General features: G+C 40.4%; 1 protein-coding gene across 1 annotated transcript in view; it reads left to right on the plus strand.

The window, feature by feature from the left end:
• C1QTNF7 (C1q and TNF related 7) overlaps positions 1 to 11285 on the plus strand; it is a 36998-nt gene extending 25713 nt beyond the window's left edge. The window contains exons 2-4 of the mRNA XM_076335962.1: positions 8185 to 8383; positions 9299 to 9544; positions 10296 to 11285. Of these exons, the coding sequence (XP_076192077.1) occupies positions 9307 to 9544; positions 10296 to 10927 (870 nt within the window). The 5' untranslated portion in view covers positions 8185 to 8383; positions 9299 to 9306 and the 3' untranslated portion in view covers positions 10928 to 11285. The remainder of the gene's footprint in view (positions 1 to 8184; positions 8384 to 9298; positions 9545 to 10295) is intronic.
• The last annotated feature ends 7183 nt before the right edge of the window (positions 11286 to 18468 follow it).

Here is an 18468-nt window from a genome sequence, read left to right on the forward strand (position 1 = left end):
GGATGCATTGTCCCTTCTGCTCTTCTATGGAAACACAAGTCTTTGTTTCAATAAGAAAATACTATACCATATAGAATTTAAAGTGAATTTTATTTTACAGGTCCAAACTGTTTAGAGATGTCTTTCTAATGTGCATGTCCTTCAGTCTTGCAAAGAGGTCAACCTCACTGAAAATCAAGTTGTTATTTAAAGGCTTGATTTAATCAGGAAGAAGCATACTTAAAAAAACGTGCTATTACCCAAAAGCAGACATTACATAAATTTCATTCTATTTTTATATCTTCCTGGCTCCGATCTCCTGAATCTGACATTAACCATAACAATCACACATGTGACTAAACCAGGCCAAATTCTCCTTTTTCTATTCCAGTATAAATATAGAAGTAATGCTGTTGAAATAATAGCTTTGAGGTAAACTCACTCCACAAGAACAGGATTTTTCTCAGAACAGCCACAGTCAGGCAAGTATGCTGATTTTTAAGCCAGATTTTTATCTCCTGTACTGGCAAGTTAGAGCACCAGCGTGGAGAAGACCACCAGGGTTAATGTGAGAGCCTGGCAGTCCCAGAGGCTGGGGACTTACGTTAATGTGGGTGGCATTTTGAAAAGCACGCGAGGCTTCAAAGCTCTTATGCCATTTTCAAAACACCTTAGGCTTTCAGAAGTTCAAGCCCCACTGATTTACAGTAAGGCTTAAGCTTTTAAATGTATTTATTGTTTGTGCCAATGAGACACAGCCTCCTAAGACTCACACCTCTGTGAGATTCAGCTTCACAGCCACAACCTCTCTAAGTTTGACTCTTTGGTCTCATGTTGAGGCTCTCTGTTTCGTGCTCCTGAACATGCCAGTGGTGCACCAAGGGTTAGAAGATGGAGACCTTGCAGCTAACTCTGGGCAGTGGATAGTGCAGTGCCCTGTGGACGTAGTCCACAATATTTAGTCCACTAGCCATAATAGCTAGCAATATTTGCATGGCTACAGGTTGCTTGGGCATTGAGCCATGTCAGGTGTGCACAGCCTGGGTCTCCCATTGCTGTCCTGAGTATCTGTGTTGCACAGCACTGCTCCTGCAGATGTGCCTGAAGAGACGCTCTTCAGAAACTCTAGGCTAAGGCAGCCTCTCATGCTCCAGTTGGTACATCACAGGTTTTATGGTTCATTCATTTGGACTTAGGTACCCAATTCCCCCCAAGATGCATTTTCTATGTGTGAAAGTCATATGTAAAAGTTGGAACTTATAGGAACTTTTGTAGATTCAGTCCAAAGGTCTTGGCACCACAAAGTTATTTCTTACCCAGGAATATTTAATTCCAGAATGCTGTTTTTCTGTCTGTTTTCGAATGCACAATTTTGCAGTTATCTTTTGAAGGTTCTCAAACAGGAACCTGGGAGCTGTAGTGAGTTTTTTTCCACACTGGTATTATCTGAGCTCTGTTGTGCAGTTCTGCTGTTCCTGGGAGCACAGCTTGGCTAGCATGGAGCACCTGAGAAATTCCTGCTTTTATGCTGCAACATATAAACTCTCAGTAATAAAATTCAGAGTAGTTCAAGATAATTAAATTCATACTATAGGGCTTTTACAACGCCTTCCATCTTCTAAGTGTCTTATAAATAAAAACTAATTAGTCTTCCACAGTCTTGTCAGACATGCATACTTATCCAAATTTTGAAGTTATAAAATTTATACTTTATCCTACCTTTGCACTCCCCAGTATGTTAAGGACTGTTCACAATATCACCTGGATTGAAGGGACCACAGTATTTAGCAAGCCATTTCTAGCTGGGGATTTGCCCATGTAGGCAAAACTTCCAGTTCCCCTCCCGGGAAAGCTGATGGCTTGCTGTGTTGCAACAGCAGTGCAGAGAGACCCTTTGTATACATAAAAATATTGCTAACTTACCTATGACTGTTTGCACTGTGAAAAATTTACTCATGTCAAGCCCCGGACAGATGTCTTCTTCCATGTACAGCAGAACAGGGACAAGAGGTTGCCACTCAGCTGAACATAGCTGCTCCCTGCCCCAGGTCACAGCCTCCGCTGCTCCTCTGGCACTGAAGTCTATGGGAGCCTTCCCCAGCTTGCTTCAGGGGAAATCAACCACCTCAGTCCTGCCCAAGCATTTAAATTGCTCCTTTGGTCTTTGCCTAGTTTGATGTAGAATGTGGTCCCTGGCTGGATGCCTATTTTTCCACAGGGTTCCCAGAAAGGCACATTGCCTGGGTGATACCATTGGATGAATTCCAGAAGAAAACAATGTGCTGGGGGAGGAGTGTCCCTTTCAGGGTCTGGAAGCTTTCTTCTGATGATTATCTTTTCAAATGGTGAACACTGTTCTTTGGTACAATATGCTGTCACCAAGGGAGCAACTGGGTGAAGGAGAATCCGTCTTCAGAGGTGTCCGTGATCTAATAAATGACATTTACCTTGAGGGGATGAGAATGAAGCCATGCTCAGGGACTAGAACATATTCAGCCAGAAATCCAGCGAAGTTCCCAAAGTTGTTCTTTCTGTGTGTGTCCTGAGCTCACTTTGCTGGCTGGTCCCCATCATTCACCCCTGTGCAAAGCGATTGCTCTCATGATAGGAGCTCTTTATGGACTTTTGCTCACAAAGCCCAGGTGTGAACACAAGTGAGCACAAGGCACAAGGCAGTGGAAGTCCGTCCCCTACGACCTGTGGCAATAATCTATGACTTTTTTTCTTGTTTGTCCTCATGTGCCTTGCAGTCTGACATTTACTTTTTGTGCCCTCTGTTTTTCCTCTTTCCATGCCATCCAAAATGGTTTTCCCAGTCTGTTCTCCATTTCTCTTCTATCATCACAAGGTTGGTAAAGCAGAATGATCTAAGACAGGAGATAGAAATTCTCCTGGCAAGGGCTGGGGAGGAACCAAAAAGAGGAAGCCTGCCTGAACTGAAAAGCACTCCATGGGAGATGGGCACACTGCTCTAGGCATCTATCCACATCTTTAGATGCCTACATACTTCCACATGCTTGACTCCAGTTCAGATTCATAACTAACCCTGCAAATTGCAGATCATCCCTGAAGGCAGCTTGTGATTTATGGCTCCTGTCTCTTTTTTTTTTTTATTTTAAGGACATAGAAAAAACCTTTTAAAGAAGCCTGTACCCGAGCTGTAGGGACACTTGTATCCTGAGTCTTAAATCCTGGCCATTTTTCACTACATTGCAAGCAAACATATTATTGTATCCATGTTAATTGCCAACTGTAAGCAACTGGCCTAGCTTCTCGGCTCTCTGTCAAGACAAATTCTGTCAGGTTTCATTTATTTGTGTGTTCTGGTACAGCTGGCAGTGAAACCGCTTTGCCTGCCAGCCCTCATGTTAAAATTCCCCCCATCTGAGTCAGACTATCTCACTGATAACACGCTTTGACCAGCTTCTAGGGCACTCCCAAATAATGGGAATGGCTGGAACCAGAAAGAGAGACTATGTTTCAAGTCAGACACTGAGAAACAAAATGACTCCCACTCCTTTGATATTTTGAAAATCAGACACATTGAACTTCTGGTCTTGATTATAAGCGCTCTATTTTCCGTGAAGGCTTGCGACATGGTTGAAGAATCTGACTGCATTCAATGTAGTTATGAAGGAGACTGTTCAAACATGACTGAGTACAAACTTAAGTTAGTGAGACCATTAAATGTCAGCATTGCTAATAAGGCCTTTAAGGATTGTTTTCTCAGAAATATTTAGCTAATGTTCCTTCCCACAGGCTGACTATCCCTTTGGGCACCGTCAGCCATTCTGGGACTGGGAATCAAAAGTTCAGACTGCTCAAAAAGTGTCAGGTCACTCTCCCTTTCTTATACAAGGGAAGAAAAGACAATGTAAAGCCATGTGAAGATTGCTGCATTGTGTAGCTAACCCAAGGAGTGTGGTGGTGGCCAGCTGCAGTCTTAATTCCTTAGAGTAAGGCATGGTCTTACAGGTGGAGCTCTGGAAGTCCAGCATAGTCCCCATAACACAATACGAGCTGGGAGATGCGTAAACCTGTGCCCAACTGAAGCTGAATGCTCATTGTAAAATACCTGGGAAAAAATCCATAATTAAGACTTGTATTTTAAATAGCATAAAATTCATACAGTGCAAAGAAACTGCAGAGTGTGGCATGCTAAACTGCAAGCCACTGTTTCTGAGGCGTTGTAGAAAAGTCAGTGGTGGTGGCAAATTGAATGTCAGGTTTGGACCCTTCAGGCATGTGGACACAGCTGATTTTTGTGGATCATGTTTTGAGAGGGAAAAGACAGGCATAGCTCGTGAGATTTCAAGCTAATTGGTGAGGGTGTCTCTCTCTGCTTCTCATCCTGACTTATTACCTCCTTCTCCACCTTGTTTCTCCTACCACAGCGCTCCTGGGTGGGAGAGCTGGGGAAGGACTGTACATCCCACAGTGGGGATGCAAGGTAGCGATGTGAGGTAGTATGGGTAGTACGGTAGTATGAGCCTTTGCTATTGGAAAGCCAGAGCATGTATAGACTATCTTGTTCTGCACCACTAAGCCATTGCCAGTGGGGCAGACAGAAAAGGCCCAGGAGCATCGCTACTTCTCATCTACATCTTTCTGCACAAGGAAGTTAAAACACATCTTCTGCTCCTCCTCAAATAGTTGTGCATATGTATTGGAAGTGAATTCAAAGCTAGCAAGGAAAGACAAAAGTAAGAACACAGCCAGGATAACTTATGACTAATAATTACTGGCTTTTGACCCGGCTTTTATTTATAACAGATTCATGGGAAATCTTCTAGGATTGTTTCAAAACAATGCCAATTAGAAAATTTTAGAATTAAGCCCTGCATAGCTGGACAAGGGAAGAAGACTAGATCATATAGCAGGAAGTCTTAAAACTGGGCATTTTCTACAATCCCTTAATTCCTAAGCTTAAAAAAATGTTAATGACATAGTCTGAGTATATTAGTAATGAAGTGAGATTTCCTAAAGGCTTGATGTTAAAGACCCTCTGCCCAGCACCTAGCTTCGATAGCAATGTAACATCCAGAGTATCTTCTCAAGGTAGATCATAGAATCATAGAATCACAGAATCATAGAACAGTGTGGGTTGGAAGGGACCTTTAAAGGTCATCTAGTCCAACCCCCCTGCCGTGGGCAGGGACATCTTCAACTAGATCAGGTTGCTCAGAGCCCCGGCCAACCTGACCTTGAAGGTTTCCAGGCATGGGGCATCTACCACCTCTCTGGGCAACCTGTTCCAGTGCTTCACCACCCTCATTGCAAAAAATTTCTTCCTTATATCTAGTCTGAATCTACCCTCTTTTAGATTAAAGCCCCTTGTCCTATTGCTAAAGGCCCTACTAAAAAGTCTGTCCCCATCTTTCTTATAAGCCCCCTTTAAGTATTGAAAGGAGCAATATGGTCTCCCCAGTGCCTTCTCTTCTCCAGGCTGAACAACCCAACTCTCTCAGCTTTTCCTCCTAGGAGAGGTGTTCCATCCCTCTGATCATTTTTGTGGCCCTCCTCTGGACCAATTCCAACAGGTCCATGTCTTTCCTGTACTGAGGACTCCACAGCTGGACGCAGTACTCCAGGTGGGGTCTCACAAGAGTGGAGTAGAGGGGGAGAATCACCTCTCTCAACCTGCTGGCCACGCTTCTTTTGATGCTTCTTTTGCTTCTTTAGATCTGTCACCTTAACAGACTGCAACAAGGTATTAGGTCCAGAATAGCTTTTTTAGTATTTTTCCAATATTGAATGAATCAGATGATCTTTTGGGTTTATGCACAAGGGCAATGATTATGCTGCTTGTGCAATTTGAACAGTGACAGAACAAATGAATCTGCCACCCTCACTTAGAAAAGCTGTTCCAGAAATCACTGCACATTAGAACTGATCAGCATGCCTATCGCCTTCCAGTGAATGCCTTGGCGTGCACTCTTGCTCTACCTAGTGGATTTGGAACCTATTGAAATGCCATTTTCTAAACTTGGAATAACATTATTCTAACCCTGTGTTCATATCATTCTCATTATTATTTTTGGTGATGGTTTTGATGAAGATGATTGTTATTGCTGTGAACAAGAATACCATGTGCTTGTTCTAGCTTTCAATATTTGGAAAAAAGAATGAGCTCCTCAAATGTTGTTTTTCCCTGAAGAAAAATTATTTGGCATATATAAATGACTTTGTTTCCTACACCAGTTTATGGACAAAAGTTTGTCTCTCTGAAAAGGACAACCAGAAGCCAGGTCCAAAGTGTAACATGACTCACTTTCTGCCTACCAGTTAACTCTCTGTGATCAGGTATTTCTCTGCAACTTAGGTGACTCCTGAGAAAGTGATCTGGGAGGTCTATTCCATCCTCTAACTTCATAAGCCCAGGTGAACTGAAATCTCTGATTTTGGCCTCCTAATTCAGCCTGAAATTTCAAAAGCATCGCCATATGTTATCATCCACTTCTAACATTACAATTTACCTTTTAGAGCACTCACCAGGAAACAGAGTGCATGGGTTCAACGCTGTACATCCTTCCTTGGTCTGAGGAGATTCACACTTTCCAAGCAACTGCTGCAATAACAGAGAGGTGCCTTCCACCCCTCCTTTTAAAACTGGACCATTACGCAGAACATACGCAAAAGTCTGAAGTCAAAGGGCAAGAGAAGTCCTGATTCTGCGGCCTAATGCGTGGTTTCCCAAATGTCATTTGTTGGGTATCACTGTTGGAAGCAGCCTTCTGTATTCCCCCCAAGCCTAAATTCAGGACTGTAAACATCATCACCTGAACGTTACCACCATTTCCTCCCAATCCCAGCTCTGTTCCCCTTCCTGCAGTCCCACCATTCTGCTTCACAGCCCCATCACTCCTTAAGACCCCCAACCCATAGCTGAAAGCTCCACATATTCCCCTCTATGCCTTCTCCTTCCCAAACTGGTTCTCCAACCACAATGCCCCAGCCATCTAAGGCACATCCCCATCTCAACCCCGTTCCCCTCACCTTCCCCAAATGACTTTTTTCCCATGGCCTTAGCAGAAACACATGCCCCAGACTAATTAATTTCCTGTAGGCACATGAGAAGAACAGCAGGGGAGGTCTGGGAGATGGAGACAGCTTCACGCATCAATAATTTACTGGCCAGCCAGTGACAGGAGCAGCTGTGTGAGGGCTCTTACTCTGATTTGTGAAAGATCTTGGACATAGGCAAAACCAGCAGTTGTTGAGATTGTTTTTGCTTGGCTTGTTGTTACGTGCAACACAGTGTGGGAACATCTAGCCTACTGATTCAGACTTTCATCTGGCAAAGGGCAGTTTTTGTTCCAGTCCTTGATCCTTAGGTCATGTCTGCTTCTTATCCATCAGCTTTGTGTAAAATGCATATGCAGTCTTAGGTATGAACTCCCTCCAAGCTGCTCCCTCCTGGCTAAGTGCTTAAAGTTGCTCTTCTCTGCAGAGAGCTTTGCTGTCCCTGATTTAAGTCCTGTGAAAATCCACAAGCTTCATTTGGGTACCCTCAGTACTACATCAGAGCAAATGTTGCTGTGAAGTTTGTGCTTGTACCTAACTACTGCCTTGGAGTTATCATTTGCTGCTCTGCTATAATGTCAAGCATTCATATGTTAATCCATTCTTGGAGGCTGTTGTGCCTGACTGTACCATAAGGCTTTATTAAATGACAGCAAAATTAATAGTTTCATTTCTGCCAATTTGATACAAAATGCTTAATATGAAAAGCAGAATATACGTCACTGAAGAGAATTTCTGAGCATCGCTATTTCTCTCCAACTACAATATTTACATGCTTTTTTCTGCATTGCCATTGATACCAAGACAGTTTCTAATCTTCTATTCTGTAAAATAGAAAAGATTCTTCATGAAGACTGTGTATGTGTACGTGTACGTGTATGTGTATGTGTATATGCTGGTCTTTTTCCATGCTGAATAGATTTGACCATGCCATATACCAGTTGAACTATCATGAACTGCAAATAAATGTAACAGTTTGGGTTTTTAAATCAATCAGTCAGTGCCAGTCAATATCACAGAGAAGAGAGTGGGAACAATGATTTCTAGATTAATTCACTTTGCAACTTCTTTAACTGTGAGTTTGAGAATGAATCTGAGTTTCACTGTAAAAAAAGGTAGATGGTATTTCACACATATATTTTTCTGAATCCCCCACTCCATTTCTTCTTTTTCTCCCCACAGAAACCAGTGGACTCTGATTTCCTTGAATGCTGTAAATTAGCTCTGAAGGAATGGACATCTCCAACAAAAAACCCCACACAAGTCTTCTGAGAAGCCAGCAAGGGAACTAGAAAAAACAGCTCGACTTGCAAAATCTCACTTGACCCATGACTGACTCTCTGTTAATGCAACACTAATTTAAGACACCTTTGTACATCAGGTACTGCAACTCCTCAGCATGTTACTGTTTGTACAGTGTTTTTCTTTAGTCTCCCAGTATATAGTGGAATAGAGAAATCCAATTTACATTCAATTGTTTATGAAAACACCCAAATACCATATATAAAGCTTTAAACAATTTTATTGCAAGATATTGCAGCACAGTTCATTTCATATGACAGTCCAAGCCGGGCTTAAAAATCCCAACCTGTTAGCAGCCCATTCACACTCCATCCATTCCCCACAGGGCAGCTGCCTGATTCGACCTTACCAATTAGGGTGAAGCGGTTATTTGTGCTGTGGTCATCAGGGTTTCCAACCAGGCACTGAAGCTGTAGCTCTCTTACTGGTATCCTTTCTGCAGGCTCAGCAAGTTTCTGCTGCAGTTATTCAGGTCAGAGATTCATTTGTAACCATAAGGGCAAATTTCAAAATGAAATGGTGGTGTAGGCTTTGTCCTCACTAGAAAAGACTGCTCCTATGGGCACATCCTCCTAGCACAGATGTAACTCCCTCCAGCAAGGTTTTTCTCCGTAAAGTTTATACAGGTCCCAAAGACAAAATAAACTATGCAAGCAAAGGACTTTGCATTGTAAAATCCAGATTCTTTTTTTAACGTGTCAAAATTTGGTCCAAAAAAGCTGGTATTTGCCAGTTATACTATGTCAGTCTACAGGCTACTTGAAAGACATACAGTAACATATACAGTGACCAGAGAAAGGTCCAACCTGACAGACTTTCCTCCTTGCCTCTTACATGGATTCTGCTAATGCAGAAATCCCAGGTTGATCTCTGCGTGTGTACCTGTGCATAATGCACCGCAGTCTCACACTTATTAGCATATTCAGAGCCATCTCCATTTGACTAGAGTGCCAAAATGTGCATAAATAGTCCTATTCGTATGTATTTTTTCCAGATCCAAGGATGATTGTGTTGCTTTGCATTACAAGTTTTGCCATCTACACAAGTGAACAACCTCTTCAAAGCCAGTTCAAAGGAGAAAATTACTACACCAGATACATCTGTAGCATCCCTGGTTTGCCAGGCCCTGCAGGTCCCCCCGGAGCTGGCGGATCCCCGGGGCCACACGGACGCATTGGTCTTCCAGGAAGAGATGGTAGAGATGGCAGGAAGGGAGAAAAAGGTGAAAAAGGGAGTGCAGGTATTGAATATTTGTGTCATCTAACACAGTAGTACAACAAAGTAAGACCTTTCATCGTCACTGTTATACATATATATATAACAGTGTATAATATATATACACACACACAATGAATGTGTGTATGTGCCTATGTGGGTTTAAGTGTGATGCATGTATATATAGTGAGAGAAAGAAAATAGGCAGATATATTTTAGATATGTCTAATATGCATATACTGAAATCTGTATAAATAAATGTAAATGCATAGCCTTCCTGCGCATAGATGCTAAGAAAAAGTTTGGGAAAAATGAAGCATGTGTGGTGTCAAATAAATAGTCTCATTTGTGTCATTAGCCAGGAATAAAAGATTAGCAGGTATTTAGGTACACACTAAAAATGCCCGAATAGTAAGAGATATTTAGTGCACAAGTATCATTACATAGGTAGCCACGCTGCTGTCCTTCCCATCAGCAGTGCCCATAGTTCAGTCAGCAATGGACTGGTTATGCATAAAATTCTTCAATGTGTAATCAAGAGGTATGAAGAAAAGTAGGAATATAGAAACAAAGGGCCCCCGGGCTGTGGAGCCCGGTCCTCTGTTCTAACCTGCCATTCCTTTTGCAAACTTACTAGAGGATTTTGAAAGTATTTTTGGAGTATTTTGAAATTCTGACCGTGTATTTCTTGTTTGTTCAGGCACACACAGTAGCCCACACAATCATTTACTGAGATGATATGTGCAATGATTAACTAACTTAAAATGTTTTTGAAGGTTTAAGAGGAAAGACTGGGCCATTAGGACCAGCTGGAGAGAAAGGAGACCAAGGTCAGTGTGGTAAAAAAGGACCTGGAGGATTGACTGGTGCCAAAGGTGAAGTAGGTCCAGCTGGACCACCTGGACCTAAGGGAGATAAAGGAGACCGAGGAGAGCCAGGGGCACCAGGGGTCTGTAAGTGTGGAAAGATAGTGCTGAAATCTGCGTTTTCTGTTGGCATCACCACCAGCTACCCAGAGGAAAGACTGCCAATTGTATTCAATAAAGTCCTCTTCAATGAGGGGGAGCATTACAACCCTTCCACAGGGAAGTTTATTTGTGCCATCCCAGGGATTTATTATTTTTCTTATGATATCACCTTAGCAAACAAGCATCTTGCGATTGGGCTGGTTCACAATGGCAAGTACCGGATAAAGACGTTTGATGCGAACACAGGCAACCATGATGTAGCTTCTGGATCCACAGTAATCTACCTTCAGCCAGAAGACGAAGTATGGCTTGAGATCTTCTACACTGACCAAAACGGTCTCTTTTCTGATCCAACATGGGCAGACAGTTTGTTTTCTGGATTTCTCTTATACGTTGATACAGATTACCTTGACGCTTTATCGGATGCAGATGAGCCCTGAAGCAGATGATGTCAAATGACATTCAAACTGGACTCCCCAGCACAGGATGTTATCTAGCTGTGTGGGGGACACAAAGTTGAAAAAGAATAATCTGGGAGTTTATTTTTGCTTTGATAGGAACCAAATCTGCGCTCATAAGGATCCTTCTGGAAGCTGGATTTTTTACCGAACAGCAGGGATATCAAAAGGAACTGTAATTAACAAAAGACTGCATCACTCCAGGACTGACTCCTCCTGAAAGTTATGTTTATAAATCTATTTAAACAAATTTAAGATACTGTACATTGGATTTTATATTAAATATATTAAGTTGCAATGTAGAATGGATATTTTGTATATGACATTAAAGTAAACTTGAACAACTGACGGCAATATCATCTTTGGTCATTTTAAGACAGGAAATATATTAAAAACAGAGAAAACATTGATTTTAAAAAAGAAGAGGAATAAAATAGGGATGTATGCTTCAGGATGCAGCTGAACAGGTCACAAGGACAGTCCCCTCTGATATTTACACCAACAAATTATATTAATAATTAACTAACCTCCTAATAAATACATAAAGATTTGTACTAGCTGACTGCCCAATGACAGTCATAAAAGAACAGAACAAAGGTATTAAACATATAAAATAATTAAAAACTGGGAGATTTGAAAACTTGGAGATAGACAGTCAGTATTCAACGTGGGTATTTTCAGTGTAATTCCAAGTGGGTATGCTATTCTTCCAATGCTATTCAGTATCTTCATGAGAAATGTGGAAGAAAATATAAACTTTTTGCAGAAGAAAATTATGGATGCCAAAAACCTCATAGAACAGTAACCAGTAATGAGAATAAATTACATGGAACAAACCGAGTCACATCATTAAAGCAGACTTACTTATATTCCAATATGGCCAAATGCAATGAAATAAATGTAGGTCATACACAAGATAAAAAAACGCATTCAGGAAATCAGTGAACTTGGAAAAGGTACATGGGACCTCATGGATAATCAGCTAAATATGAGTCATCAGAGTAGGCTGTTGCTACAGCCCTTTGGATGTATGATAAATGGACTTAGGAGTAAGGAGTAGTTATTTACAAAGCTGCTACTTCTGTCAATGTTTCAAAAACTTACTGGAAAATTAAAAAAAAAAGGTTGTAATTCCACCCATGCAGATTACACAAGAGATATAACAAGGTCAATTTATTTTTCTTGTCAATGAGGTTAAGAGGTGATTTGACCACAGCCTGCAGGTACCCATCTGGAGGTAAAATTTCTGTTAGTAGCTGGCACTTTCTTCTATCAGATAGCAGCACAGCAGGATCCACCTGTGAGAAACTGTATCAATTCCCACCAGAAATGAGGAACCCATCCTATGAAGAAAGGCTGAGAGAGTTGGGGTTGTTCAGCCTGGAGAAGAGAAGGCTTCGGGGAGACCTTATTGCAGCCTATCAGTACTTAACGGGGGCTTACAAAAAAGATGGCGGCAAACTTTTTAGCAGGGCCTGTTGCGACAGGACAAGGGGGAATGGCTTTAAACTAAAGGGGGGTAGGTTTAGACTAGACATAAGGAAGAAATTTTTTACGCTGAGGGTGGTGAAACACTGGCACAGGTTGCCCAGAGAGGTGGTGGGTGCCCCATGCCTGGAAACCTTCAAGATCAGGTTGGCCAGGGCTCTGAGCAAGGTGATCTAGTTGAAGATGTCCCTGCCCATGGCAGGGGGGTTGGACTAGATGACCTTTAAAGGTCCCTTCCAACCCAAACTATTCTATGATTCTATGATTCTATCTTACCAGTGGCAGTAATCAATCATTGTAAGAATACCAAGGAACATCATGAGTTCTCCAGCATTTAACATCTTTAAGTCAAGACTGGCAATCTTTAATTGGGTGTTCTTACTTTCCAAGAATTTACAATCTTATTCTATTCATCCCAGGTTTACAGGAACCCACTATCTTTATCAGTTATTCAGATGGTTTCAAATGCTAGTGGTTTGTGTTGCACAGCTCCTGCTCCCACTTTATTTATGACCAAGGTGGAGGGAAATTTCTGGGTTTTTTCTGTGTACTTGACTTAATTAAGAAAATTACAACCACATAAAATTACACAAAAATACCGCTGAGATTGCAAAATGAGGAAATGTTAGCACTACAGCTATGTATGGAACATTAATCTGTGCACCCTGTATCTGTGCCCTCATTTCCCCATGCATTAACATGCGTGCCTTTGAGTACATGATTGCTGCTTTATGCAGTGAACAGGTGCAAAGTCCTGTCCACAAATCAAAGTGGCAATGCCTGTACAACCCTTATTTTATTTGACAGTGAGAGATGTGTGGTAGAAGACAAAAGTGGATTATTTTTCTAACTAGACATCTAATTTATCAGTGTTATACAAGGGCTGCTTCCTGTGAAAAATATGGAAGAGAACACTTACAGATTCAGTTTATCACTGTGCTGTACAATCATTTATACATCTGCAAATTAAGTGCAATATGAGTGCAAAATGCAGTCCAATCATCATTTACAACAATGATCGATGCCAACGCTTCACGGCCATCAGTGCCTATACGAGGCACAAAGACTACTGGCATTGCTCAGTGCTGTCTGCATTGAAATTCCACAGGACAGAACAGATAATCGTATCAGGCCCAAGACTTCCAGGAAGCATAATTCAACAGATGCAGATTTGGACCTATAATACGTATTATGCAGCAAAAGCAACCAGTAGAAGTATTTAGTTACATGTTTATGTAAAAAAAAAAGGAAATAGGTTTATGACATTATGAATCAATAGAATGTTTATGTTAGGAGTAACAAGTCAATTTTTATTGGAATGAGAAAATCTCCTATAAAGCCAAACTTAAGAAAAGAGTATGACCGATTTTCTTCAGACTCTACAGAAACATATTTGGTAGTTATAATAAATCTGGAAATTTTCAGACTAAACTTATTTTTCACAATTGAATAGAGAAAAAATAGGGCTTTATAGTGAAATGTTCCTGGTTGCAATCCTAACTAAAAACAAAGAACTTCCATGTAATAATCTTGTAAAAATGAATTAAATACAAGAGAGTTATTTTAACCACACCTACGTTGACAAAGACATCATGGGAATAAGTAAACCAAGAGTTACTGCTTCCCTTTACTTAATAATTTTAGATTTATGTTTGTACAATCATAGAAAAGTCATTTTAGCTTCCCTAAGTTTTCCCATTTGGATTCTTTAGTTATTTGAACAGTTTATATTTTGGCAAGAACTGTTAAAAATAAGTAATTCTGTTGAATTATTCCTATAGGTTTTGGCAAGAAGAATCTTTTTACTATATGTATGGACAACATATGTATACAAGTAGCATGTGTCCCTGCCCTCATTCAGGATCTCAAGATATTATCCTAAAGTAAATCATTGCTATTGCTATTATTTTACTTGAAAATAGATCAACTTCGATGACGTGATATTTCATCAGGGGTATTCCTCTGTCTAAATTTGAATTTATATGGAAAATATCTTGGGCTGAAGTCTTCCCACTATTTACACCAGTAGGTGGGAAGGTCTGGTTTGGTTTCAAGATGATGTAGGATAACAAAGAGCAAAATCTCTTTGGGATTAAATTTGAAATTAATCAAAGATTTCTACGCAATATATACGTCATTTTACACATGCCATAATGCCATATAAAATTAAGCATTCAGACCAAGTTAATCATCTAGACTTTGCCTACAGTCAGCAGAGAGAAATTAGTATCACCAGGAGAAAATCCCAGGAGGAAAAGCGTCTTTGCTGCGGCACCAACTCTTGGGCTTCCTGATCGAGGCTGCAAGAACTTATACAAACCTGAGACCACCAGGAAACCTTCAAACAATATTAAGATTAGTGTTCCTGAGATTCATAAGTAAAAAAATATATATATTTACTTGGGATATGTGTATGTAAATATACATAAGTAAAAATAAAGTTATTTGAAAGAAAATAGCTCCCCACAACCTTTTACTCTCTCAGGCTTTCTTTATACCTGGTAGAGTGACATCAAGGAAGAAGTCAGTCACATGTTCCATTGCTGAACATTCTTAACATAGATAACTAATTAAACATTAAACTCCATCTTCAAATTGATATGTTACTTTGAATAAATACCTTCACTTTCTTCACTACTGGTATTCATGTCCATATGGTTTTGGCTGTACAATTTTTTCAGGAGCAATAGGTCCTAAAGAATTTTTTACAACGCTCAGACAATATAGAGGAAATACTTACTAATGGATATCACTACTGAGAACATTATCTACATTCTTCAAATTTTTTTAAATCTACCTAACACCATTTATGTACTTTTGGGATAGGCAAAAATATATAAAACTGGCAAGCAGCTTATTTTGTTCCCTACCAAGTATGTTTCATTAGTTGGTGCAGTTCATATAATACTTTATTTTTATTTACCTTCCACAGGTCACCCACTAGTTCAGTTCATATTCATTCACTAAGACATTTACTGAATAATTTACTTTTCACTAATTGGTTTAATTTATCCACTGGCAGGTAAGTCATACTCAGGATACTATACTGATGCTGTATTAGGCAATTTGGTCAGTAGGAACTTCAGTTTTATGTGGGAATGTGGCTTACTTCACATATGTATTTCAGTAGGTGATGAACCCCGTCCAAGAAATAACACATGAGAGTAAACAGGAGAAAAATAGAGTTGAGAAAGCAATATACCACAATCTTTCTCAATGAGTAATACATTGCTTTCAAGAAGCAATTTATTCCTTTCAGTATAAACTATTTAGACTTCAGCTCAGAGAGCATTTAGAGGTTATATTCACTTCCCCGTAACTCCTTAAGTCAAACTGAGGTCGTGTCAGTATTTCTGAATTTCAGAGGCATGATTCTTCCTCACATCGGCATGAAGAAATTTCCAAGTACTCTCACGAAATTCTCAGTCTCTGGTACCTGGTTTTGTCCTAGCTACAAACATCAGATCAATTCATGAAAGTTACTACCTAAAGCGGAAGAAAAAATAATTAGACATATTATACACATATCTTTTAATAGTAAATATATACAAAGAAAAAGGTGTCTTGGATTATTTGGCATTTGGCTTATATCCCTCAATTCTGAGTATAATTATTTTGGTACAATCCAGCAGCTACCTGCTGGATGAGGTGTAAGGAGATTTTTCCTCTACGCAGATTGTTCCCGCAGCAGCAAGTATTAGTATAAAATTTATCTTACCTGACTTTAATCTCTAAAAGCTCAGATCATTGCCTAGGCTAAATTAGTTGCTAGCTCTCCTGTCATCAGTGCAAAGAAATAGGTGGGGTAAATTTCTGTTTGGATGACACCTACTTTAGGAAAGGAGGAATCAGGAGGTACCTGTCTCTTCACATTACCTGCATCTATGTGACTAACTTAGGTTAGCCTTTAACTCTGAGATGGCAAAGGTTAAATAAGATGTCTGCTCTTAGAGAACAATCTGCTAAGTGGAAAAATTGGCATAATTTAATTTGGCAATTTATATGTCGCACAATTAGAGAGAAGATGTGGATTGATGAGAATACAGAAGTACCCTTATAATGATGGAAGTGACCTCTTGTCAGACCTTTCGTAAAGTATTGCTCAAGTTCCTCCTGGGACAACTTCAACTGCAGTAACTTGGCTGTCCTCCAGAAAATTTTACAGTATATTAAGGTGGGCTAGATAATCCTCTCATGCCTCCAAATTCAACACACTTAAGTATATATAAAATATTGAAGTTTTTAAGGATACTTAATTTTAGGTGTAGAAAACCTAAATGTATCCTGGAGTGTTTCTACTTATACCAAAAAAACTATAAATTTGTTTCTTTTCAACTTTAAAGCACCTCTCAAAATCCTAAATACAATACAAAATATAACGCAGTATTTGTAAAATCATCTCTGTGAAAGAATAGCCTTGTTTATGTCATGTTAACAAAGGGACAAAAAATACTGAATTCTTGAAAAACATAAATGAACAATGATTCACAGCGGCACTAAAGTGAACTTTTAGCAAGAAGCAGATAGCATTTCTAGAAATGAGTGAATTGTATGAAGGAAATGTACCAGCAGTCCCTTTATCACTCTCTACTTTCAACAAAGTGTTACCCCTAGGCTTGGAAGACAGTGGAAAGGATCTAAAATTTTTGAGTTTAAGAACAATCTCTTTAACCATCTGAAAACTTGCCTACCACTGATACGGATGTCCCTTCCATGCACCACCCGTGTTCACCCACTCTGTCAGATGTTCTGGTACGTGAACATGGATTTCTTCTCCACCTGTGACAAATTTCAGGAAATTTTATTTGTGATTTCTGTCATGCTGGAGTAAGGTGTGATCAGTTTAAAATCATCAAGATGAGCAGAGTTTGTTCTCCCTTGTTTGTAACCTCCATGAAACCAAGATCACTGTAGAGTTGCACATAGTATTTGATATTCCTATTCTAAGAACACAGCAACACGTATTCTTATTTTGTAAGTGTTGTACATGGCTTGCAAGATTTGGAGTTTCGCTTCTGTTTTCATTTGGTTTTACAAGTTTTGGCTTGTAAAAAGGCAAGGCAGGTAAAAAGAGGTGTATATGGCAATACAAACCTTATATTATTCATTTTAAAACCGTTTTACCACTGAACTTGGGGTCTGTGATCCCTTAGCCTGCCCGCTCCTGGGGCAGCCTACACCGTATGTCACTACAAGCTGCTGTCTACCTTGCCTGTGCCGAAGGCCATCCTTGACCATCACTGACAAAGTAACTGTTTAAGTGTGACAGTGTCACATCTAACAGAGTAGAGCTGCTCACACCATCTTAATTGGAGCACTAAATCTGCTGTCCAGTGTAATCAATGACATTGGGCTTGCCTTTGTTTTTATAATGCTGACTGAGATAAATGACTTGTTTCACACCCCAGGAAACAACTTGGGTGGTTTGAATCCTGTGTCTCCTGTGAGTAGAGTCATTGTACTGACGTGTTTTTAAGCAGCTTTCCATCCTGTTAAGCAAAGGTCCCCCACTGCTCCTTTAGGGTATTATAGTAATGTTCCTTACACAATGCTGTTCATATTTGTCCATCATTTAAACTGTTTGTACAACTGTTTCTGAGACGGGAATAAGTTGTTGGGACAGAGACTTATTAGCAAAACATGATGTTGAACCTGAGTCCTTGCCAAAACTTTGGATGAAGGTTCATCCACTGGATCATTGCAGCTCACAGCTTAGACAGGTGTACTCTGCGCTGGGTAAAAAACTGGCTGGACGGCCGGGCCCAGAGAGTTGTGGTGAATGGAGTTAAATCCAGTTGGCGGCCGGTCACGAGCGGTGTTCCCCAGGGCTCAGTACTGGGGCCGGTCTTGTTCAATATCTTTATCGATGATCTGGATGAGGGGATCGAGTGCACCCTCAGTAAGTTTGCAGATGACACCAAGTTGGGCGGGAGTGTTGATCTGCTCGAGGGTAGGAAGGCTCTGCAGAGGGACCTGGACAGGCTGGATCGATGGGCCGAGGCCAACTGTATGAGGTTCAACAAGGCCAAGTGCCG

Source organism: Aptenodytes patagonicus, chromosome 4 (assembly GCF_965638725.1).
Source record: "Aptenodytes patagonicus chromosome 4, bAptPat1.pri.cur, whole genome shotgun sequence".
In the NCBI taxonomy this organism is placed as follows: domain Eukaryota; kingdom Metazoa; phylum Chordata; class Aves; order Sphenisciformes; family Spheniscidae; genus Aptenodytes; species Aptenodytes patagonicus.